The 25176-nt window shown below is 40.7% G+C and overlaps 1 protein-coding gene across 7 annotated transcripts in view; it reads left to right on the top strand.

Annotated features, from left to right (window-relative positions):
* The window catches only part of LOC306965472 (LIM domain-binding protein 3-like), a 51673-nt gene that overhangs the window by 15522 nt on the left and 10975 nt on the right, over positions 1-25176 (top strand). For 6 of the 7 annotated variants that reach the window (XM_079559926.1, XM_079559931.1, XM_079559929.1 and 3 more), the window contains 3 exons: positions 10539-10690; positions 13584-13653; positions 16215-16375. In XM_079559926.1, coding sequence (XP_079416052.1) covers positions 10539-10690; positions 13584-13653; positions 16215-16375 — 383 coding nt within the window. Of the gene's footprint in view, positions 1-10538; positions 10691-13583; positions 13654-16214; positions 16376-18559; positions 18583-20590; positions 20774-25176 lie in introns of all 7 variants that reach the window. The other variant, XM_079559930.1, reaches the window with a different exon arrangement.

The following is a 25176-nucleotide window of genomic DNA, read 5'->3' as shown; positions in this document are numbered from 1 at the left end:
ACTAGTAATTTGAGTTTTGATTATATTTAATATTTTATTTTCAAATTTGTCAATATTATGATTATTTTTATTATTATTATCTTTTGCTGGCAATAGTCTGTGTGTGTGTGTTGTTGTTTATGTAAATGTTCATTAAAATCCAATAAAAGTACTGGTTAGGAAATGTTTTAGTCCTCCCTGCTGCTTCCATTTGACAATACGGTGCCAAGCATGAGGTTTTAATACATTTAGACCACGTTGATAGACAGAAGCTGAAACGACTCTTGACGTGTTGTCTACTATGTACGATACTGCTGCTGGTATGTTTGTTTTGTTGCTTCTGTGTCAAACATGTTAAGTTTAGCAAAGTTTATCCAACGACTCTTTGAATCCAAAATGGCTGATCGCAACACTGACTATAGGCCTACTGTTTTTTTTTTAAAACTGTTTTTGATCTATTTATTTTGGCACTTGACGTGATGAATCGTAGTGTATGAAAGGACATGTCCTACATTTTATTAAGGCTGGGGACGATTAAATTTTTTTTATACCCGTAACGATACTTGGTTTTCGAGCACTCTCTGGGGCGGTGTGCAGCCGAGTGTGAAGCGGCCCGGAATGAGGATCATGGTTCTCCACTGGAAAAAGGTGGCTTCCCCTCTTCAGGTCGGTGGGGAGTCCTTGCTTCAAGTGGAGGAGTTCAAGTATCTCGGGGTCTTGTTCACGAGTGAGGGACGGATGGAGCGTGAGATCGACAGATGGATCGGTGCGGCGTCAGCAGTGATGCGGTCGCTGTATCGGACTGTTGTGGTGAAGAGGGAGCTGAGTCGGGGGAAAGCTCTCGATTTACCGATCGATCTATGTTCCCGCCCTCACCCATGGTCATGAGATTTGGGTATTGACCGAAAGGACAAAATCGCGGACACAAGCGGCCGAAATGAGTTTCCTTCGCAGGGTGGCTGGGTGCACCCTTCGAGATCGGGTTCAGTTTCCCGGGATGAGCTCAGAGTGGAGTCGCTGCTCCTTCACGTCAAAAGGAGCAGCTGAGGTGGCTAGGGCATCTGTTCCGGATGCCTCCTGGTCGCCTCCAGCGTTCCAGGCATGTCCTATCGGGAGTAGGCCTTGTGGAAGGCCCAGGACACGCTGGTGGGACTATGTCGGGACTATGTCGGGGTCCCCCCAGAACAGCTGGAGGAGGTGTTCGTGGATCGGGAGGTTTGGGCATCTCTGCAGAGACTGCTGCCCCTGCGACCCAGCCCCGGATAAAGCAGAAGATACCGATACCTGAACGATACTTTTTCCGATACCTATACTGAAATATTTGTCATATTGATAAACTTCCTGTAACTACTAAATGGTAGAGTTTTTTTTCCACATTTTTCTGAATTTTGTCCCTATTTTTCCCACGTTTTTCCTGTTTTTTTTCAAAATGTTCTCAAATATGCCTCAATTTTTCCTCTTTATTCCCCATTTTTCCCAATTTTACGATTTCCCTCGCAAATGTTTTTTCAATGCATGTCCAGCTGTTTTGATTCTTTTTTTTTTTTTTTTAGAGCATTTTTGTATAAATGTACAGGGGAAACGTACTGCAAATTCTTCTTACATAATGTGTGTTCTCTCTTTGATCACACATCAGGTAATTCAGGGCCTCTGTAATGCTGTTTGGTCGTGGGTGTAAGATTGATTGCAATCAGCAAAAGTGCCTTTTTGAATAGGGACAATTAGCAACTACAGATATCCCCATGGGGTCTGGTCCTGGGGCTGATCAAACAAGTTACGGCTAAATTGTAGCTTCTCTGTGGCAAACCCTGTGACAAAACTGTGAGCATTCTACACAAAACAATCTAAATAATTATGCAGGGACCAGCATTTTCCTGTGCTCTATGAATCTCTGTTTATTCACTATTGTCTGTACAGCTCACTGTTCCGTAAAGTATTACAGTATACCCGCACATTTCTATTTCAACTCTAACCTCATCTGACTCTGTGAACCCGTGTGCATACATCGCTTTGGGCTTGTGTTTATTTGAGTACTGTTCGTGTTGCATGTTGGTGGTAGTCAAAGACCCCCGGCTGTAAAAAGTCGGGGTCTATTTTTGCGAGGCACGGCCCCTAAGGAAATAATTTAATCTCTCCTGTAGGCACAACAACAATGCTGTTCTAAGCTGTTCATGTGCCACTAATGCTTTGTTCAGAATGAAGAGACCGCACATGTGAGTTCGCACACAGGACATTTGTGCAGGGTCAATAGTTTAGATTTATAAAAGGGATTATAAAAAAAAAGAAAAAATTGCTTGACAGTATCTGTGTTAGATCTTGCTCAGCGGGTGAGGAAAGCTCTTCTTTGTGGTCTTCATGGCGGGACGCTGGCATTGCTGCAATGTCACCCCCCAGAAGGTTTGCTATCACATGGAAACCAATGGTGACTTTACACATGTCAAAAACAACTTAAAAGCCTGGCTTCAAAGTGTTATTGTTTATTACCCGCGACAACTCTGAGCAAAGTATCTTAATTGGCAACAACAACAACAAGCACCACAATTTTATTAAAGGTGAGATGATGGTGATTATCGCTAGGGATGGGAATTTCCATGTTTTTATCCGGTCCGTTATCAACTCTCTTATCGATTCCAATTAATTTAAGAATAAGCTAAAGGCTAATGTTAAGGTGTTCTTTTATGTCCCAATAGAGAAATTGCAGCGGCTTGAGGCCTCATCTCCGGATGTGAAGCCAGGCTGATCATCAGAATCACCAGGCTGGAGGATTACCCTATTGTGCATGTTTTCAGTTGATGGGGGAAAACCAGAGAACCTGGAGGAAACCCACCCAGTCACGGGGAGAGAAACATGCAAACTCCACACAGAAAGAGGCCTTCACGGTCCGGAAACCGAACCTGGGACCTTCTTGTTGTGAGGCGACAGTGCCGCCGCTAGTAATCTGAGCTGTGAAGCAGGGGGAAGATGAAATTATCTCCAAAAGGCAAGAAGTTACAGATGAGACATTCCTATAGCACTACCAAAAAGGTGATATTTTCATCTTTTACATTTTTGAAATAACATTGAAAGGAAAAGAAGGCCACAGAAAAAGATTGGGAACCGTTCAGAGCTCATCACTAATATTCCACCAATATTGTTACTGTTTTAAACACTTTTCTGGTTAGCCAAGAGTCTTTCAATTCTGGAATGAGAGGGCACTTGGCAATTTGCTAATACCATTTTGGTAATGCTCTAAAAGAAGACCTACCTGTGTGCCTCGGCTCCTCATTGTCTTCTAGAATTGAAAGATTCTTGGTTCCTGTGATACTTAATACCATATTGGTGGACTATTAGGTATTAACTCTGCATTTGCTATGAGCTTTTGTGTTACGCTTGAAAATGTAAAAGATGATGATTTATTTTGTGATGTTATGAGACAGTCCCATCTGTAACGTCACGCCTTTTGGAGATTATTTCATCTCCCTCTTGTTTCATAGTTTCTGAAATATGGCCGCCTCTGACCTTCAACCTAACTCGTCGTTGTTCCAAACGGATTTTGTGTTGTTATTGTTTCAGCACAACCCGAAAAGTGCTCATGCAGTGTGGTGACCTCAACCTCTCAAAGCTGAGCTGTATCCTAGTCTGATATCTTACTAACTGAATTTGGTGACAGGCTAATGGACTCTTATCCAAGTGGTCCTTCTTCTTATTCCAAAAGGATGTTGCTAGGCCGTTGATGTAACTTTACAACCAGGGAAGGGCTCACGCAGTGTGGTGACCCCAACATCCGAAAACTGTTTGTTTGAAGTATTTCCGTTCCCAATTGTATCCCTGTGCTTGTCTGAGATGCCACTCATCAATGTTGGTGACGTGCTAATACTAACCGTAGGCTCTTATACAGGTGATCCTTCTCCTCACTCCGAAGGACTTTTGCCAGGCTGTAGTAGACTTTATAACCCGGAAAGGGCTTGAGCAATGTGGTTACCTCCAGTTTTGAAGGCTGTTGGTTTGGTGTCTTTCAGTTTTTTGATATTTCGCCCTCTGAGATCCCATTGATGTTGGCATGCTAACACTTGAATCCTGGGCCGATTAAAGAAATGCTTTTGGGTGATATCTTTGATGATTGTAAGGCCTGACTTTGATGATGATTACGAGCTGGTTGAAGGCTTTCTTGCTGCTTGGTTTTCCACTATGAATCTGAGTATTGCCTGATGACTATTTCAGACTCCACAATGAATGTCGCTGGTGTCCTGCTGATTTTTGTCATATTTAAGCCTGCAGGTCCAATCATGCTGGGCACTGGTAGGTCGTACCGTGACTGATCTGATGGACAAAGCTGCTTGGCCATCACTGCGTTTAGACCAGCTGCTAGCAAAATAAGACTCCTCATTAGCATTTTCTGGCGGCTCATCTATGCCGTGTGTGCTTGTAGATGATGTCTCTGTTCTTGACGTCATTGTGATAAATGGGTGACTTAGTGCTTCAGCTGGGGTAACCCTTTTGTCAGGGTCCACATGAAACATTTTCTGGAACAAATCTACAAAGACCCTACTGGCATGGAAGTCAAGTTCGGATTTACCCTGGTGGCAGTTTTGAACGACGTCCTCAAGATCCTTGAATACCTGTAGAGGGTTCCAGTCCATTATAGGAGTCACGCCTGTTGTCTGCTTGTATTCACTCACTACAAGCAGACAAAAGTCTCCACTGAGTCTCCACTCTGACCTCTCTTGGACAAAGTAATCATTTCCGAGTGCCTGATCTCACAATCAGGCACTCCCTAAAAGTGAGTGACCATCTGTATGTGGTCTTACAGGGACTCTGCGGGAAAAGGTTGCACCAAGAGGTACCATTCCAACAGGCAGCAGCCCAGACTCCACATGTCCACTGCCTCTGTCAGTGGAAGCCCCCGGGTGACTTCCAGGGCACGATATCCTAATGGCTGCATTATTTTTCCAACATTTGCTCCCCCTAGCTAAACCACGCCCCCTTGTATGATGATGTAATGTCATTGGGAAACGACTGTTTCCCATTTGTGTTTTATTCCGATGGCAAGCTGTGTCTTGGTAAATTAGATGTCTTAACAGTATATGGCAGAAAACATGCAGCTGTTGGACAATCAATTACATTATTATGTTAAAAACTTTACTCTGGATGTAAATACTATAACTTACTATGACTGTAAGTGTTTTAGTCGTGACGCTAAAGGCTAACGTTAATTGATGCTAACAAATGTTGAAATAGCTCCACAATCTGAACTCATTTGTAGTAAACACACTCTGCTTCACATTTGTTCAAGTTTACTTCTGTTTTATAAATCTTTTTTCCTTTTTAATTTACGTTGAAATGTGGGCAGGAAGTTGTTGCCGCACACTGACAGACAGGAAGTTAGCCAAAACCATTCTGTGCACAGAGCCTATTCAGGTGAAAGTTGGAAAATTAGAATATCGTAATGAAGTGCATTCATTTCTGTAATTCCACTTAAAGCCACACCGCGTAGAATTTTACCCCATAAATAAAATTGAAATACAAGCATTTATTTTATGACAGATATTTTCATCATTGAAAGATACCTCATAAATGTACAAACAAATATTTATGAGGCTCACCCCTCCTAAGATATAACTGTAAACTTTATCGGGAGTGGGTGCGTCTCCAGCTCGTCTCCATGGAGATATGACTAAAGGCAGTGGAATTTGAGATTTAAACAGGTTAGGTTCTCATCCAAATCCATTCTTTGATTACCCACTGCAGTAATAGCATTTTCTGTGTTGAGCTGCTCATCAGGAGCATGTTTTGTTCTGCCTGCAACAGTATAGTCCAAAATGTTACGCAGTGTGCCTTTAAACTGTGAAACTAATATATGATGGACTCATTACATGAAAGGTGAGGTATGTATAGCCTTTATCTGTTATAATTATTGGGGCTCAGCTTTAAAGTTTTATGTTGTATTCAACAATAACCCTTAAATTACTTCTTTTTTTTTATACATGGTGGAATGTGCCTAGTCAGAAAATGGCTGCCTCATTTGCCAGCGCAGCCATTGCAATTTCACATGTAGTTCTATCATAGATCTGTGATAATGATCTGTGTTCAAGTTGTCAGTCTTGCAAAATATTTTGAATAAAAAATACTATTATTCTGTCCTGGTGCCGCAAAAATGAACCGTACTATGTTGAGTCTGAATCTTTTCCAGAATGTTTGTCCAGCTGGAGTGTGGTCAGATGCGCACCCTTCACTGTCTCTGTGGCATCTTACAGTTTGTCTCCAGGGGGCGATATTTCATTCAAGTCCATTAACCACCATGCAGGCTAAATGTCAGCGGCGTGAGTCAAACAGAACTGTAGCCACTGCACCGGACTATGTGACCTTTTGAACCGTAACTGTGCCATTTCAAGCCTCAGTCTATTTTCATTGGATTCTTGATAGTCATAAAATGTATAATTTCTTAAGCATAAATGTACTGCTAAGGTCATCTTTATTTTAGAGCAGGTGGCTTGAATAACGTTTTACAAAGGAAAGCCGTGTTTCGTCTAATTTTAAAGCCTTTATATTTGTGTATGCAGCAGATAACATGAGAAACATGTGTGCGGTATGCGACACGTGTCTATGTACTCCTGTATATGATGTGATGGTGTTTACTGTCTGAAGCCTCTAATGAAGGCCAGTACACACACTTCTCAAGGCTTTTTCAACTGACCAGATGATTTCATTTGACATGAATTAATTTGATGTCAGCCCCCATTCAAAATCATCAGCTCAGAAATACTAAAAATTGTTAAGCTGCATAGAAAAAAAGAAGATAAAGTACCATCTGATATCTAACATAATAAAATGAAGCAACAGTTTCCTAAAATATGCAAGTCTATATATTAATCTTCCTTGTGATTTTGGTTATAGTTGTCTTTCACCCGGTCTCACCCACTTGTGCACAATTCCTGCCCGATGGTGACACAGTTCCACGCCTAGATTCACTGGCATTACGGCCTGTGGCATCCAAACCCCACAGATTACTGCCAAAGCATCCTCTGTAATCATTTGGGCCCCCTCTTCATCCCTGTGCATGTCTTTGGTCCAGGTGCAAAGGTCAGAGTTGACGGACTGAAATAGCGGGAGGAGTGAGGAGAGCGATTGTACGGTGGGTGTGAGTCAGCGGGTGTTAGCCTTGTGGAACAGCTGCTGTGGGTGGACTGTCACTGTAACTGAGGCACCCCTGTCCAGGAACCTCTCATACTGCACATGCCGACTGGACTGGGGCTAGTTAGCTAGTACAGTTGTAACCAAGAAACCAAGTGATGATCCAAAGAAGACAAACCCATCGTTTTATGGATTTGATTCAATATTGTTTGTTCAGGAAGCGTTAAGCACAAACGGCCTGACTCTTCAAAACAAAGATATAGCTTCCCACTGTACAATATGAGACGGTACAATCACACAGGCACACAAAGCTGCGTTAGGAGAAACCTGTGGACTTCTGTTCCTAGTCACACTGATAATGCTCCATTAAATGGTTGACATACATCGTTAGAAATAGTCCAGGTGATGATCCTCATGTGTCAAGACTTGAGAGATCCTATGCTAGCACATCAAAGAGAGCTCTGTCCATGGCCTTTCAGCAAACTCTGGTTGAACGTTCAGATCTGGAGTGTTGTGGAAGGTCATTTGTTTAGAAATTGAAAATAGAATTTGACCCCTTGATTTGGGCAGTGGTGGTCAGTAACGACATAAATTTACTCAAGTAGAGTCTGAAAATACTACTTTGAATAGTATGTTATGAATGTTTTTACTTTTACTACATTTGAAAGACAAATACAAATGAATAATACCACCTTTGCTCTGCCCGATCCCATCAGACCTTGGAAGCTAAGCAGGAAGAGCCTGGTTGGTACTTGGATGGGAGACCTTTGGGAACACCAGGAAGCCTGGGTGAAGATAGTGTGAGTGAGTGGTTAGTGGTGGTCGGAGGGGCCGATGGTGCAGACTGGCAGCCTCGCTTCCGTCAGACTACCCCAAGGCAGCTGTGGCTGGAGTGAATGAATAATGCAATGTAAAGCGTCTGATTGCACAGAAAAGGGCTTTATTAAACCAATGCATTATTAATACTTTCTACTTTTCTACTTTTTAATAATGGCACCAAAGAGAAAAGTAAAGACAGTTAGAATAACTGTGCACATGAGGAGATTTTGATACATGAGGAAGAGTAGGGGGTCTAAAATGCTGCCCTGAGGGACTCCTATAGAACAGTCAAGTGGTTCCAATATTTCTGAACCAATGCTATGTAGGTTTACAATGGTGAAGAGTAAAACATAGTCACTTGAAAGATTTGATGATAATGTTGTGCGTTTTCGTTGATTTTGAGGCGCTAACTCGACACGTGACATGTGTTAGTTCTGAGTGATTTGCTTTTCTGCATTTAAGTTTCTGACCGTGTGCTACTACTGACCAATATGGAACTAGTATGAAGGGGGACTCATTGTAATCCTCCTCTTTTTGATGCTAATTAACAAGACATCAAAATTTAGCCTGAAAGCCAGTATTCTTCTAGGTGTCTTTATCATCCGATAATACATCAGTGGGGCCCTACTGCTATTAAAAACATGTAGCTGGTAAAGAAAGTCTGATTTGGTGAAATATATATACGTAGCTTGTAGAAATTGAAGTGGAAGCAATTGACCCACTTTCCATCTATACAAGCTTTCCAAAACAAACTAGAATGTGCTTTCCCTTAAATACCTATGATGTGAGCGTGTCAATATATTGACCTTGTTTTTTCTTTCTTTTTTCCAGCTCTGTCCTTGCTTTTGCTCCATTAAAGGTTTCCTATTCTCTGGTGGATTTTTTAGGTTAAAAGCCTCTTTAATTACAGCCATATTGATCGTGCCCATTTGATTGATTATTTCGTGGAAAACAATAAACCCATCCTTTTGGCTTTTCTCCGGAAAGTGATTGAATTATGGTGACGGACTTGTGCACTGACCTGTAGATTGTAAAGCCGGGCACGGTAGCAGGAATAAGAGCGGGACTGCATACTTCAATTTGTGTAACACTATAAAATACATCTCCTACCCGTGTTCATTTTGATAATAATATATCAATAATAATAATAAAAGCAGGTTTCACTACTGCCACCTTCTGAATTAAAGAAAAGGTTCACTATAGAACTTTTATCTGGAATTTAAAAACATTTCATTGGTCAGCATTGCCCTTTTCCATCACAGTGGTCTATGATGCTACAGAACCAATTGTTTTCAGGGTTTCTGGTAGGTTTTTGGATAGAATGTATGCATAACTATGGAGATGGTACATTGGGATGGAAAGTAGCCGCCCATACAGCCACAGGGTTACTGAAATGTTAAATACACATTAATCAAGTTGTTTTCTCAACAATTTCCATAATGTGCCTTTTAAGGTGCATTATGAACTTTTTACTAAACAGTTGATCCTGGAGCGTTGTAGAGACCACTGTGGGGGAAAGTAAAGGCGCCATGATAAGCACACATAGGTCAAGGTAAATTACACACAAATATTAAAAAGGTTTTTTTTTTCGCATAATAAAAGTTCCATAATGTCCTTGTAACCGAAATATCTGGAGATTTTGTCAAAGTTTTAGTCTTCATGGTTATTAGTGATGAAAAAACGGGTTTGTGATTAAAATCTTGTGCCACAACTAATAAAAATTGGCTTTGACTGTCTGACAAATATTTTTTAGTGCATTTACCTTTCACTTGTGTGGCCTGATTCGGCTCTTTTCACAATTAATATCCGGTTCGAACTGTTCACCTTAATGAGCAACTAACCCCCAAATCAACTTCTGTTGGCTGATAAACTGTGTAAATTGGTGTTTAATAGCACTGTGAACATGTCTGGGTCATTATTTTGACCTTCAAGTGCATAGTGGCTAAAATCTTAATTTTGAGCCTAAAACCGTCTGTGTGGCGCCCTCTTGTGGGTGAAAATGTACCGCTTTTGAATTTTGAATCTGTTGGCTCTGCCTTGGTGGTCCTCATGCTCACAAACCCAACATCACTCACCCCCACATGTTCCCAGCTCCACCGGGAAACGCCTCTTTAGGCGACTTTCTCAGATATTGTATGTTAGCGGAGTAAAGCTCTAGTACAGGGTTAGTTGTTCTTTAAAGAGCTGGTCGGTCATGATCGGCACATCGTTTATAACTATGTTTCATCAAGGGGGGGGATTTATGCATTTTTTTGTATATTCTATAATGTCACAATGTTGTTACCTCATCTAAAATAAAGATAACCTCCTCAGAAGGTCAAGGGACACTTGAGAGATAATATTTGACAGTTATAACATTGAATTTTATGTATTTTTGATTTAAAACAGTTTATTATAATGAAATTGAGCCAATTGATCAAAACAAGATTCAAGTTGTCGGTCTGGTGATTTTGGAGGTGAAAAGATTGAGAACCCCTGGTTCTTGGAGTTGCGTTTTGAATCATCAATCAATTTCATTTCAGTAATCCTTGAATGAAGGAAGCGCTGTTCTTAGGCGCACACCTCCTTCAGCAGCAAGGGGCAAAGAAATACCCAATCAAGCATTTTCTGCTTTTTGTGTCCTCTCGCAGATCACTCCGGGCAGCAAGGCGGCGATGGGAAATCTTATTCAGGGTGATGTTATTGTGGCCATCGACGGAGTGAGCACTGACGGGATGACCCACCTGGAGGCCCAGAACAAGATCAAGATGGCCAACTACAACCTGGCCCTCACCATGTCCAAGTAAGAACCCAACAAGTCAAGTTTGTTTAGCCACAAATGTAAACATGAAGTGGCAGGAGCACATTGTGACTTTCTGAGTCTGTTTATCCCATTGGGCGCAGAGCCGCATCCTTCCCGCTGATGTGGATTTTTTACTCTGCGCCCTGAGTGAGAGCTGACAGCTGACTAAAAAGTCTCTCTGTGGACTTGAGAAGGTGATGGCTGATGGGCTCGTGTGCCCTTGACCGCAGGCTGAGAGCAGCTCTGATGCAGCAGCCGTCAGATGCCAAGTTACATCAGCCGGGTTTTCACAAAAAGTGGTCACACACAACTAGGGCTGCATCATTTTGGTAACAAACCTTATTGCTATTTTTTTTGCGATTCAATTTGATTTGATTTATATGATACATTTAAAAGCTTTCAGATTGTCAAACAGCGCCCTCTTCTGGAGGAGCTTCCCCAACATTCAGAGTACCTCTGGGGGACATATTTGCATATCGTCTATTTAAACACTTTAGAATCTGCTTTGGGGAAACTCAGACCTTTTATCTGTTGCAGCTGAACCTGATGGTTCTGATGGTGAACATCTATCATTCAAATACTACAGACAGAAGAAGAAAAACACCTCAGCCTCTTGAGGTTCGGTTTTTCCAGCCAAAACTTCGATTGCGACTCAATATTGATAAACAAACAATACCCAGTCCTATGCTAGGGCTGCAAGGTTTGTTTTTCAATACCACTACTTTTAACGATAGCTGCTTGTCTTAACGGTACCTTTTTTCGATAACTATCTTACTTTAATTCAATTCAATGCAATTAAAATAACATGGATATGAAAAAAAGGTTGTAAAACAGCACAGAAAGCAACATGAGCTACAGCAGCGTCACCTGTAACTTCATGTTTTGAGAATATTTTTAGCAAAAGATCTTTACATGATGAGAGCGCTCATGCTGTCACTAATCATTTACCAAAACTGTACCAAAAATGTCTCGTACAGAGTGAGCTTGTTGTCACTGCTCTGTTATGCTTTTCAATTTGCCCAAGAGCTCTAGTTTCTTATTCGGTCCTGGTTTAGTCCTGGTTTATAACCAGTGTAGTCTAAGTCCTGGTGGCTCAGTCCTGCCGCAGACCGGCGCTGTCATCTGAATTATAAAGATTTTAGTAAGTTATAGTCCTGCGTCGCTTTAAGAAAACAGCTGCATTTGCACACGCATTCATGTTGCTTTTTTGTAGACTCACTGCGTGTCATATATTGACGTCCGGAGAGAAAAAGGCATCTGAAGCAAGGCGTCAAAAGAATCTTAGTTTTTTCAATACAGTCCCCTACCGGAGCTCTTTGGCTGGTACCAAGTAGGCACCGCTTAACAGTACCTAACCTTACCTACGCACAACCAAGTACAGAACACCTTATATTAACAGGCAGTGCTACTTTGTGTGTGTGGCTTTCTCTATTCAAACTTCTTCACAATCTTGACCCAAACAAAGCAACATCAACTCCCCCAATCACACTGTATATGACTGGAGTAAGCTGGGTATTATTGTATTTCTATAAGCACAAGGCCACAAGCTGCAGAATGGGAATCACTGGTTGTCACATACATTCTGAATAGTTTTTTGATCAATACACGCAGCATAATGGCATAGTAAGAATCTGCGTTTAATCTATTCCTGTCCCGTTCATCGTTTTTCATGCGGTGTGCTTTGTGAGTGAAACAGAGGTTAGTGCCACCACCAGGTCAAACGGACACGTTGAAAGCTCTTTTTGACCTTGGTTGAGCCGTCACTCCGAGCACAACATGAGATTACTTCTAATCCAGTCTGCATTCCCATACAATTCACTGACAGCGTGTCATTATTTTTATTACATCACTGCAACCCAAGGACCTCAGAAGAACTTAGGTCAGGTTTGTAATATCGAATCATAGTTTGTTTTCTCTCTTTTTGAATGGATAAAAGAAATCGATTGGATTAATGATTTGATGGTGTGATAAAAATATAGCTTAAATGAGGACTTAAATATACGGTTATAAAGCTGCTTTGAATTGATGTTGGCCTTATTTAGACTTGATTACCTGTGAGTTTCCAACTCCCGGTACATGTTTTTAACGATGTTTATCATCATGAAATCAAACCATTCTTTTACTGTAGCTAAAACCAGTTTGGAAATAAACATTAAGGGCCCTATTTCACTCCCAAAGTCCACAAAGTTGTGTTGTAGTACCTGCTAACAACGTGCTACCATGTGGACTGTGTTTATGCCAAGTCCTGTAGTGAAATAATAATAATAATAATAATAATAATAATAATAATAATAATAATAATAATAATAATAATAATAATAATAATATAGACAAAACTTCAACAAATCCATGAACAAAGTTGGCTCAAAGGCCATATTATTGTCTCTTGTAATACCGTTAGAGTTTCTGTACCTCAACAACACATGTGCCCTTGACTCCCTGTCCTGACATGCTCTATTTCTTTTTCTTCTTTGTCATTAAGGCTCAATAAAAGTGTTTTTTTTCCCGAGCTAGGCTTTATACTTGTTACTCGTCTCTGTAGCTTCAGTGAGACAGCAGACACTTTATTTTGATCGAGTGCAGAAAAATAATCTTTACCTGGACCTACATATAATGATTGTTTATTGTTATAATGTTCTCCTGAAAGAGCAACATTTATCTTGAGTAAAAGCCTCAAAGGTAATCTAGCTGTTTTGTATTTACAAAAATATTAAAGCGGATCATTCATGCATGTTGCGACACAGAAAACACGAAACGGAAACAGCCCGGTCACAGTAAAGGCTTATTTCCCACAAAATTTGATTCTACTTACTGGGTAAAATATTTAGCTGTGTGGCTTTAAGTGATTCAGAAAACTGTCACAATGTAATAAAATGTCCCTCTCTCCCTACAGGAACAAACGTCCTCCTCAGATGGCTGCACCAATTCCCAATATTCCTTTCCCCATGATTCCTCATCAGCAGGTATTCACAAACAAAAATATTTGTAAATTTTTCTTATCAGCTCTAGAAAAACAAAAGTGCTATCATTATATTTTCCATCAGTCAAGGTTGCCCTATCTCTCCAACTAAGTTTTTCTTCAACAATGAAAGTAAAACACTGCTGGTGAATACGAAATTCTGCAATTTTATGCTTGGAAAAAATTGGATCTTATGAAGCCTTTAGCTTATATATCAAAATGTGCTTTGTATTTGATGGTGGCGTTCGTATTTTAAACTTTAAGTGCAGATGTTGTCCCAAAATCCCATATTTTTTTAGGAAATACTTTAACTCTTCGATCAAACCTCACAATGTCTTCAGTGTCTCAACTCAATAGAACCAAAGCTTCTTTACTTCCTGGCCACCAGCTCGAGTATACATTTGATATTCCTCCAAATTAACACATCCTACTCACTCATCAGTTTTGTGTGTGTCCAGTGAAGGCCAGGGCAGATTTATGTGCCAGAGGTAAAGCAATATGGCTATTTGTGTCCTACAGCTTATCCAAAGAGCTGCAATTTATCTGATCTTTTTACATCCTGGATCAGCACCCTGCGCCCTGTCTGCAGGTTTTTAGAGAGAAGGATCTACAAAATGTATACAGATGTCCCTTAATGTATAACATCATTCTACCAGGCTTGAGACCAGGAATTGAATCAGAGAGGATTTAAAGACCTGATTTAAGGTGAGACATGGCAGGTGAAAACATAAATATTTATGCAGTGGTCAATGTTGAGATTTCGAGCTAGTTTTCTCTCGTAACATATTGTTTTTAATGTCAGAGTAAAAGGAAAAAAACAAACACATTCTTTGCGATGCTTATTTTATGACGGTTTGTTCGCTAGCGAGCCGGAGATTTACAGGAAATAACTTCAGTGGGCCAATTTCCTACGTGTATTCATTCACAAATATTAACATGCTTGGTATCCACATGTAGCACGAAAGGCGACAGAGATGACGCTGTAATGCAAACATAGTAATTTCCTTTCTGAGAAACAGCTGTGGCTAAACACAGAGGAGTTATACAGTTGCATGTGTAGATGTAATAAAATTTGAGGGCCCATTATCTAAAATCCACTCTTGCAACAACATATAGTATGATGAGGCAAGACTCAGGCAAACTTTGAATTTTTACAGATTTTTTTCCCAGTTTCAAATTTCTTCAAAAATTAAGCAAGATTTAAATCTGGCTCTGTCTGTTATTTCGATTTTGTTGCGGAATATATTATTGACAATTTTTATGCATAAAATGCCTTTTTTTAAAGTAACATTGTTCTTCCATACTGAGATATGTTCATACCTGAGCTTAGACGAGTTGATACGTACCTGTCTGGTCTTGGGAGAGGCCAAATGCGAACAACATCTTTGGTCTTTTTGAGTGACTGAGGGCACACACAAAGACCAGACAGGTGCACGTCAACTCGTCTAAGCTCAGGTAAGAACATATCTCAGTATGGAAAAACGGTGGCCTGTTACTTTAATAAAAACACAAAGTAACAGAAAACGTATTATTTTCTCTTACTAACATCAGCCTGTTCACCTGCAGTGTCTCGCCTTAAGGCAGTAGTGTGGTATGTCATAGAACAGTGATTCTTAACTGGTAGGGTCATGGGCCATTATTCCAAATAATTATTTATAAATTGTATTTTGACAAAATGTAACAAAACACAGCTACTTCTAGAAAGTCTGCGCATTCTTTGAGATTTCCCGACATTCAGCCGATAAACAGACCCCTTACACGAGGGGTCCAAACATATTTTTCAAAGTTTGCCGCATACTGAAGTAGGTTAGAGTGCGGTCAATGCAGTGAAAAGTTCAAATGGGTACAACTACACCTTTTATTAATGCTTGGAACATTAATCCCAGCACTATAATCGTGTTGAATTATTAAACTTGCTGTGAAAAAAAAGCCCCTTTGGAAATGTGGGCGAATTCAGCAAGAATTCAAACAGAAGGAAAATCTTATAGACTTTTTGGATTGTTTTTGAAAGATAGTGGCAGATATTAGGTAAGAATTCTAAGGTGGACTTTCTTGTCAAATACTTCATCAGGACATGCCCCTTGCCCACATCCGTATCTGATTCCTTACACCTTCATCAAACTAGTTTTGAAAAGTCTATTAGCATCATGTTGCACTATAGCTGTAAACATTCTCCATTCTTGTCATGAGTTTCAGTCACGTTAAGCGATTCGGGTGTGCAATATGGCAATAATGTTTAGATATTTTTCTTAACCATTTCAACATGGTTTTTAATTTAGGGCTGATCTTCCACCTGGCGCATCAACAGCGTTGGTGCAAACGATGGGGACATCTTGTGTGCAAACAAACGATGTGCCAGTACTTGCAGGGCCCAATATCGCGATACAATATTTTTTTGTGATATATTGTGCAGCCCTAGTGCGCCGTTTGTTTTTTTGCATCTCTGGAAACTGTTAGACCCACAACCAAACATGAAAGAACATCGAGTTGTGCAAAGCGTTTTATTGGTGATACTTGGAACGGTCAAAGTGAGCCTCTCTCCCCCTGTCCTGTCCTGGCCTGAAGCCGGAGCCGGTGCAGGTGAACGGGCGCGCTCCTGGGCCCGCTGAAGCTGACTCCCCGGGCAAACACACAGCCGCCAGTCCGTCTCAGAGGACGCAGTATAACAACCCCATCGGCCTGTACTCTGAGGACACACTCAGGGAGATGGCGGCTATACAGGCGGGGTACGTAGTCCGCCGTTACTGAGGAGCAGAGGAGAGAAGGCAACCAGAACATTCAAAGTCCAACGGCAACTTCCTGTGAGAGGGGATGAGGAGTGGGTTGCAATATTTAAACGAGACCTGTTTTATTTATTTTGTCGTTATTATGTGGGAATCTAATGACGAATCTCTTTTACCAACAACGGCATCAAGAATTTAAATAGAAAAACGGTAATAAATTTGAGAGCTAGAGATATTAATACCTCCTCATTCTACAACCTGCAGGGGATGAGGAAGACTCCGTTATCCAGCATGCCTCAGTCCTATCCTCAGTTTACACTGTGATTAGGTTGCTGTGTCACTGAGGAAGCCCGACACCTGTTAGCTCATTTGGACGTCTCTAAAGGTTAAAGGTGAAAGGATATTCTTAACACACAACACTTGTGTAACCTGGAATTGCACATTTAAGAATGCCATTGTAGTCTTGTATTGATTTCCTTTTTTCAATATGTATTTGTTTTTCTTTTACTTAAGGTAAAAAATGGGCAAAAAGGAAAACAAAGAATTTCACTCAGACAAAGCTCATTGCTATCGAACCAAAATCCACTTCCATTAGTTGCAGGCAAACAACAAATTATCCTTTCCCCATTGGGTCTTAAAAGGTGGGTGTTTAACATTTTTTGTACAAAACATGACATTGTCCCTAGATCTGAGGTCAACGGGTTCAAAGCAAATATTGGTTTTGCAGATAATGGCAATGTTGATTCAAATAGAAAAACATATGGTAAAAAGACAGAAAAGACAGCAGAATGAACTAACACTTTGGGTTGCCATATCCTATTGTTCAATTTATCCTATGGCTCAGACCACTTTGGAAATGAACCAGCTCAACAAATCCCAGCCCAATCAAATCCTAATCTGAGCAGCCTCTAGTCATTAATGCTCAATGACTAAATGCTGGAGGTTCTTAGCTTTCAAATGAGGGTACAAACTTCTTCTTGTGTTCTTTAGGTAGCTTAAAAAAGTTCAGTTGTAGAGTCAAAGTGACCTTTTTAGGTAGAGCCTAACCTGAGGAACCAGCCTCTCCTACTCACAGCAAATCATCTCTTTCACAAGTTCGGTGTCATGTGGTGTTGCCAATCACAGCTGTTTATTTGTAGCTTGTCTCGCAAACGCGGAAGACATTTTGTCTCAAATGTCCACATATCAGAGCGGACTTTATGACTAACACCATTTAATGCTTCACCTGCTGACACATGTCCATGCTGCTTCTCCCTCCATTTATTCACGTGGGCTGCCATGTTTGTTTTTTACACAGACAATTGTTAAATAGTCCAGCAATCTTGGCTATCTTTAACTATTTCAACACTTTGGTTCCCAGACTTGTCAGTTATTTTTGTCCCTTTGTTTTATTCGGAAAGACAATCCTTAATTTAAGAATGTCATGTTGAGTTCATGACATTGTCATTTATGTGGCCCAAAATGTCAAAGCTGCCTTTGATGACTGACTATAATGCTAATGTAATGCTAATGGCTTGAGTAGCAGGCTGGCTAACCGTATGCACATGTCAGGATCCAATGCCGTTTCTACATATTTATTACTACGGGTTAATCCATCACCCTTCTAATCACAATTTCTGTACAAAATTGTTCAGCCCTGAAATAGTACTGTAAAAATTATACATTGTGAGTTTACACTGTGAAACATAGCCTGTTCACTTGGGTGTCTTTTTCTACTGCTGATTTTCTGTTCAATGTTTTTTCTTGGATTTTGTTGCGTAATAGATTGAACACAAAACTGTCCACCACATTTTTAATCCATTACTGGACCCGCATATTCATCTTTCATTGTTTATACACCAAAAATAATAATGAGGGCTTTTAATTACCCAAAAGAATAGCTTAAACTAATAGTTTTTCTCCACTCAATCGAGAAACCACACTATAATTAATTTTCATTGTGAAAGTTTGTAGAAAAGGGCAGTATTTCCAGACATTTGAACAATCAATAGACAATATTATTGAGACTGGATTCCTCTATAGCGCTTGTTTGTTGTTGTCCTCATCCAGGGGGTTAGCCTTTGATCTTATCTTATTTCCAGCCTCATGCAGCCATAGCCTCGTCCACCAGTATTCTTGACCTAAATGGGTTTTCTTTAATTCTTTTCTCTATTATTTCTCTCTTCCATTTTGCTGTTTCGTGGAAAGGTGTTCACGCCGCCTCCTCAGAAGTCAGTATCCAAAATGGCAGAATGTGATGAAATGCGGCATGTTTATTTGCTTTGGTGTTAGATGAAGGCATGGTTTGAGAGGTGTGTTGATGCTCTTATGTGGTTTACTGTCATACAGCTTTGAACAGTGATATCAGAGTTTATCTGCTTTTGTTGTTTGCTCATGAAAAACATACCTGGAGTTGTGTTGCATGTCTTTAAAGTCCATTACACACATTTCCGCGTTTTGCCTGCAAGCTAACCTGCTGTAGATTGAGTGCCCTCTAGTGGCTGCCCCCTTGCAGTACATTGTGTTTGTGTATTACGAGAAGAATAGGCTAACGAACAAATGAATAAGCTCTGTGCACGGAATGTTTTGGGTAACCTCCTGTTAGCTATAGTGTAACTTCCAGTTTCTGTAGACATTTTTTACGCAAGTTAAGAATTAAATAAGATTAAAATCATAACAATATAATGTTTGTTTTTTTCAACAAAATGAATTCAGATTTCACATTTGTTAGCTTCAAATTAACGCTAGCCTTTAGCTCCAACGCTAAAACATCTAGATTTGAAAATACAGAAGGATTAGTCAAGTATTTTTAACTTGTTTCAAGTAATTAGCCAACGGTGCTAACTTCCCAATGGGAGTCAACAAGTAAACAGTTAGCATTGTTTTGCACATGTTTGTGCACAGAGCTACATTAGGGATGTTAGAAATGTGTCAGAATGAGTTTGGGCCACAACTCATTATTCAAGGTTAACTCTCTCCCCTTTTTGAAAAGTGGAAAAAGTAAGGTGTCGGTTCTTTAATCTTACCCCTCGTGTTGGCCTGTTGCTAGTTCATCTTCCATAAACTGACGCTAATTGTATTCCTGCTCCGATGCTATCTTGTTTGTCATGCCTGATGACATTTGTGTGGGGAAAATAAAGGTCGTTGTCTGACATGCTCGCTAAGCCGCGTGGCATTTCTGTGTGACTCACCGATTGATGTTCTCTTTTACATGGGTTTCATAATATTTCATGTTTGGCTGTACGCCTGCGTGCGTGAGACAGATTTTTGCTTTCTGCTTGTTGCACGTGGACTGAAGGTTCCTGCAGGGGTTTTGTGTGCCATGGATTTTTTTTCCCCCACCCTGTCCTCTTATTCGCCGGGTTTCACCATGCCATGAGTGATCAACAGGAAGGTTTAACCAATCGCAGTGAACTGTGAGCGCTTAGAAGTCGCTTATTTACCTGATAAAGACAATAAGCCACTAAATATGTATACAGCATAAAATAAATTGAGTAAAAGTAGAGTGGTCAAAAATAACTTAGATAGATAGAAGTTGCTCTATCCAAATTTTTACTTAGAAGTAAAAGTACTGAAGTATTTGCTGTAGAAAATACTTACATATTCAAAGTTAAAGGTATACGAATCAGTCTATGTATGTGAAAAAATAACTTTGTGGCTTCAAAACCACAAATTCATGCCCAAATGTCCTACCTGCATGGCAACACAACGGGGACAAAACTTATTCCCTGTGGTGAGTCTGTGGATTTTAGCATAGCGCCACCTCTTTTCCTGGAGTGTGTATTATTAGGCTTTTATAAATTATCCAAACACACACACTTAATTTGGAAACGTTTAAGAAAAGGATTGGAGTAGAAGCTATTATATTTGGCTTTCAAATATTGTGGAGTAAAAGTAGCAAGTTCTCAGCCAAAACACTTCTCAAGTAGAGTACAGATGCTCAAAAACTCAAATTTGCGATGTTACTGACCAGCTATGGATACAACTCTTTTTCCATAGTGCTGCATGTTTAGTTCTTCTGCGTCCCCCCCGGATTTTTTGCTTGAACCTTTCCGCTAGTGAATTGCCTAGCATGTGGTTTGTTGGTATCCAAGCATCCGCCAGTATATCTTGTAAAAAGCCTTCACAAGCATGCGATTTTCCCAAAATGGTGCGACACTTACCCCACCCCTCACTTGAACCCTTCTCCTTCACTTCTGTCTTCCCCCTCCTCTTCCTCACCACCTCGTCTGACCGCAGCAGTGCCCCCTTCAACCCCGGCGCCCTGAAGGACCCCGCCCACAAGCCCATCGAGGTGGCGGGTCCCGGGGGCAAGGCCACCATCATCCACGCGCAGTACAACACGCCCATCAGCATGTACTCCCAGGACGCCATCATGGACGTCATCGCCGGGCAGACGCAGGGCAAGGGGCACGACGCCGGGTAAGGCTCCTCCCCCCTCGCTCTACCACCCGCCCACACTTCACTTCTCCCACTGTTTGCCTTTTTCATATGTGCGCAACCAACAACGCCACCTAAAGGTCGTATTAAAAACTTTGCTTCCTCTTTCGCTGGGCGTGATCGCACACTGATCTGCTTATCAGAATGCCGTGTGGTTATGGTTGCTTTTACAGAAACTTCCACCAAAAAGAAAATCCGAATTGCAGTTCACCATTTAGCCATTAGTGGGCAGTACACAGACTGTTTTAAGGCTCATTAATGCTCTCCGTTCTTGAAAGTACTTCAGTAGGTGTGGTGTAACAAACATCACGGGTGGCGCCATTTTGTTTTGGTCCCAGCTCTACATCTACCGTTTGGGTACATTTTCCAGTGCCCTCTGGTGGTAACTTTCGATAATGCATGCTAGACATTATAAAAGTGGGGACATGTTAGAGGGCTGGACTTGCTCCTCAGTTTAGAAAATCTGTGATGCGCATTTCATTGAGTGAAGTGATTATGTGAGAGTGGGTCAGGTCCTTGTCACCTCTTTCTCCGAGAGTGGGCCACACGATGCAGACTGTGGACTCGTTTACAGCTCCATATTGAACTTACTCAAAAATGATATCACTGCACTGGCACTTCAACTTTACTCTTGTTTATTCTAGTCGTGCCTTATTTTGAATATTTAGCCCTTTAATATGCCACACAAACTTTTCCTTTTTCCCAATCGGTTTTATTTCGCTTCATATTAAGGTTTGTTATGTATCACAGTTGTTCTAGGTTTTACTCTGGCTTTTTATTTCATGAATGTTTTATTTATCACTGTCACTGGCCCGTCTTTCTTCTTCTTTTCGAGGTCGTCTTCCTTTCATTGATCCATTGTGGGGTGCTTCATGGTGCTGAAATAAATTGTTGTGACCTGATTATTTCATTGCTGACGACTACTTAAAATGCTAATTGATCCATCTCTGAAATTCAATATGACATTTAGACAATTGATTGCTTTTCAAGACAGTCCAGGGCAGAAGCAGTAGGAAGTGTGTGCATTATTGCCAACCAAGGTCAATAGAAACATTCAAAGCACTTATTATTCTTGTTGTAATGTGTGGTAAGGTTTTTCTTGTTTCTTGTCGCTTAGAAACAACAGATGGAAACGAGCAATGTTGAGTTTTTTTTATTTGGATGACTCATATTATGCCGTATTGTATCGAAGGGCTCTTACTGATGGAAAACTACTGCTAATCTCTTGGTCTTTTACTTTCTTGCTTTTTGTTCTTTTGGCAACGTCAGGCCCATGAGCCAGATCCGGCCCTTGAGCACGCACCCTCAGGACCCCTTGCAATTATTCCTTTAATAGGCAACGTATGCACAGCCACAATAAAACTGAAGTAAAATGCAAAGAAATAAGTTTGATTTTGATGTAAAACAAATGAATTGTTTAAGAAGAAGGAAAAAAAAAAAGCAACTTTTGGAGAAACTGCCCACGAGAGCAACGATCACCAAAACCAAAATCCTGGAGGGACTGGTCGATTAAAGTACGTTCCAGAAGGGGAGATCCCGTGACCCCCCATTTCAGGCCCATATCAGTGGTTTTCAACTGGTTCCTTGGGACCCTTTTCAGCGGGTTGTGTGACTTTCCAGGGAAACATTTCTCCTAATATTTATGTGCTGAAAAAGCATGCAAACATTCATTAAAAAGTTGTATTTTGATGATTATTTAAACTGAATATTATTATTCTATCTTTTCTGGCGGTTTCAAGTCTGTCAGCAGTGGTTGTTATTACTGAAGCATGATGTCGCGTGTGGGTGCATGCCATTATGCAAAGTCATCTTTGTTCTACTCCTTAGACTAACAATCAATTTTCCATTTCTGCTGGGACATGAGGCTCTGTGCATGCTGGAAAATAACTTGTATGTAAAAACAAATAGGACTCTTTCAAATGCATTACTTCTTTGAGCACATCCTTTTCAAATTTAATTGACTTTTTTTTACAGTTTGCGTACAATCCTTCCTCCTCCTCTCTTTGAAATTACATGCAAAGCATCTTCTCTGGTCAAAAACTATTTCAATAATGGACCACTTAATGTTCTGGATGCCTTTCTCCCCCTTTGTTTGTCTCAGAATGTCATGAATTTGTATGCATTGTTTTGTAATCAATGTGTTTCTTTGTTCAGTTTTGGGCTATTATTGTATTTAACGCTTCTTTGACATGCTCTTACTTACCTTAACACTTGACAATACCGACACCACTAAGCATTTGTAAAGCATTAAAGCCTTTACAATCCATTACTCATCATTTGTTGAACATTTATTAGCACAAAAATAGCGATTCATGTTTTTAGGCTTCATGAAACCAGTTTCCTTAAATCAACATTTTTTGGGGGGGAATTATGACACAAGTTGACTTTCATTACTGTATAAGCTCCATTAACAATAGAAAGGATGATCCTGAACATGCTCCACTTCAGGTTAAACGAGAATAGAATTTTCTTCTTCAAAAGTTGAGTTTTCTTCTTCATATTCTTCTGCTTGGTGCAACTCGTTGTTTCACAAGTGTGGCGTTTCAGTTAAAACGATCTTTAAATGACCTCCAAAATCCGTTCCCCATTGAGCTTGAGAGATGACGTGTATTGGTTGGGATGTGGTGCCCCCTTGTGTGTGCTCGCAGTATTGTCCCCGTTAGAGAAAGCCTTGTAGACAGCAGCTCCCCGGTGTACCAGGCGGTCCGGAACGCAGACCAGGACCCGGAGCTGAACGAGTGGGGCCGACGGAGCGCCAGCGCACAGTCCAGAAGCTTCCAGGCCCTGGTGCACATGACGGGGACGGACTCAGGTAAGACACGTGCCTCCGGGATGGTCTTTGAATCATTAAAATGCGAGAATGTTTTGTATTCCATGAACTAGTCATTGTTTGACTCTCGTAGCTCGACCCTGCTCCCTGATAGTTGTGAAACATGTTCACAAACTCATCCCATAGTGAAGCAACAGTTTTAACTTTACTGGACCCCCCATTTATTGTTTCATTTGTAAACAATAAACAGGTACAGAGCCTTTAAAGAATAGATTTGCTTCATAGATTTATTGATATATAGTTTTATTTAACGAGTTTGCTCTCTTTTAGTCTGTAAAATGTTATTTGTATGTATGTTTGCGCCAAAAAATATGACCAGTGGTTTTACAGGTTCTCTTACAAATATGTTTCCCATGTTCCTCCACCCACAACAAAACCCACTTTTAGGGTCACAGTAATGCTCAAGACTGGTTGTAATACAGTTTGAATAAAAAGTAAGTAACTTGTTTATCTTAATAAATCATCTCCATAGTCCCTCTGGGGGTCATACAAGTGTTTACGGGATGATTGGAGGGTCTTTCATCTCCCCCTGGTGTCTCTGGCCAGAAAACCGCACTTGCAGCTTTCCCTGCTGCGACCCGGAGGCCCCAATACACACTAATTGAATCACGGAGAAGAAGCTAACAGGCTAACGGGGCAAAGCTAACTGCGGGCTAGCACCACTTAAACAGTATCTACAGCCAAGTTTGAGTGAAAAAAAAGTATCTCCATTGTGTAATTGGATGTACAATATCCCTCTCTCCCTTTGTCAGTGTAGTATTAACTCTCAGGGACAATTAATAAGAAAAAAAGACGCAATATGCTACGACATCTGCAGTGGCGCTGTTGGCCACCAGGGGCACAAGTTCCTGAGTACTGCTTTAAGTGTCTCAAAATGTATTTGAACAAAAAAAATTGGCGCTTAAAGGGTTAAGTATTTTTGTAGACTTAATTTAGTCCAATTTAGATATTTTATTTGGGGGTACTTGGAAGGTCAATTATTTTATTAGGTGGAAAGGTTGGAGTCAAAATTGGTCACCTCCCTGGCCTAGAGAGTCTCAAATGCACTGTGTCCGAAATCTAAAATCTGGAACACACACCTGCTATTAAGCATTATAGAATGATATAAGGTCCTTGTCAGTGAATGGAGAGGTAGAAAAGTATTTATGTAAGTGTTCTCTTCCATTTAATGCTAAACATAGTGCCTTGTGATCATTATAAATCAGAACAAACACAATGCAGGGCTATTGTAAATTATTGGACTATACCTTTTTTAATAAAGAAAGATCATTTTCATTTAATTAAACAGTAAAAGGTAATATTTTAGTCTATCCCAGTCTGCAGATTACTGACAGAAATGCATTGTTTTGTGTTGCAGTGTGCGATGAGGAGGAGGAAATGCAGAGGAGCAGGTAGGGAGCAGTGCGGCTGACCTCTCCTCCCCCACGTGAAGACCACCCCGTCCTCTGCCTGGTCCTCACCGACTGTCCCCCCACGTGAAGACCACCCCATCCTCTGCCTGGTCCTCACCGACTGTCCCCCCCACGTGAAGACCACCCCATCCTCTGCCTGGTCC

The sequence above is a fragment of the Gobius niger genome, assembly GCF_951799975.1.
Source record: "Gobius niger genome assembly, chromosome: 7".
Lineage (NCBI taxonomy): Eukaryota > Metazoa > Chordata > Actinopteri > Gobiiformes > Gobiidae > Gobius > Gobius niger.
The sequence above is the reverse complement of the archived record's forward strand: the minus strand, read 5'-3'. Positions and strand labels throughout refer to the sequence as shown.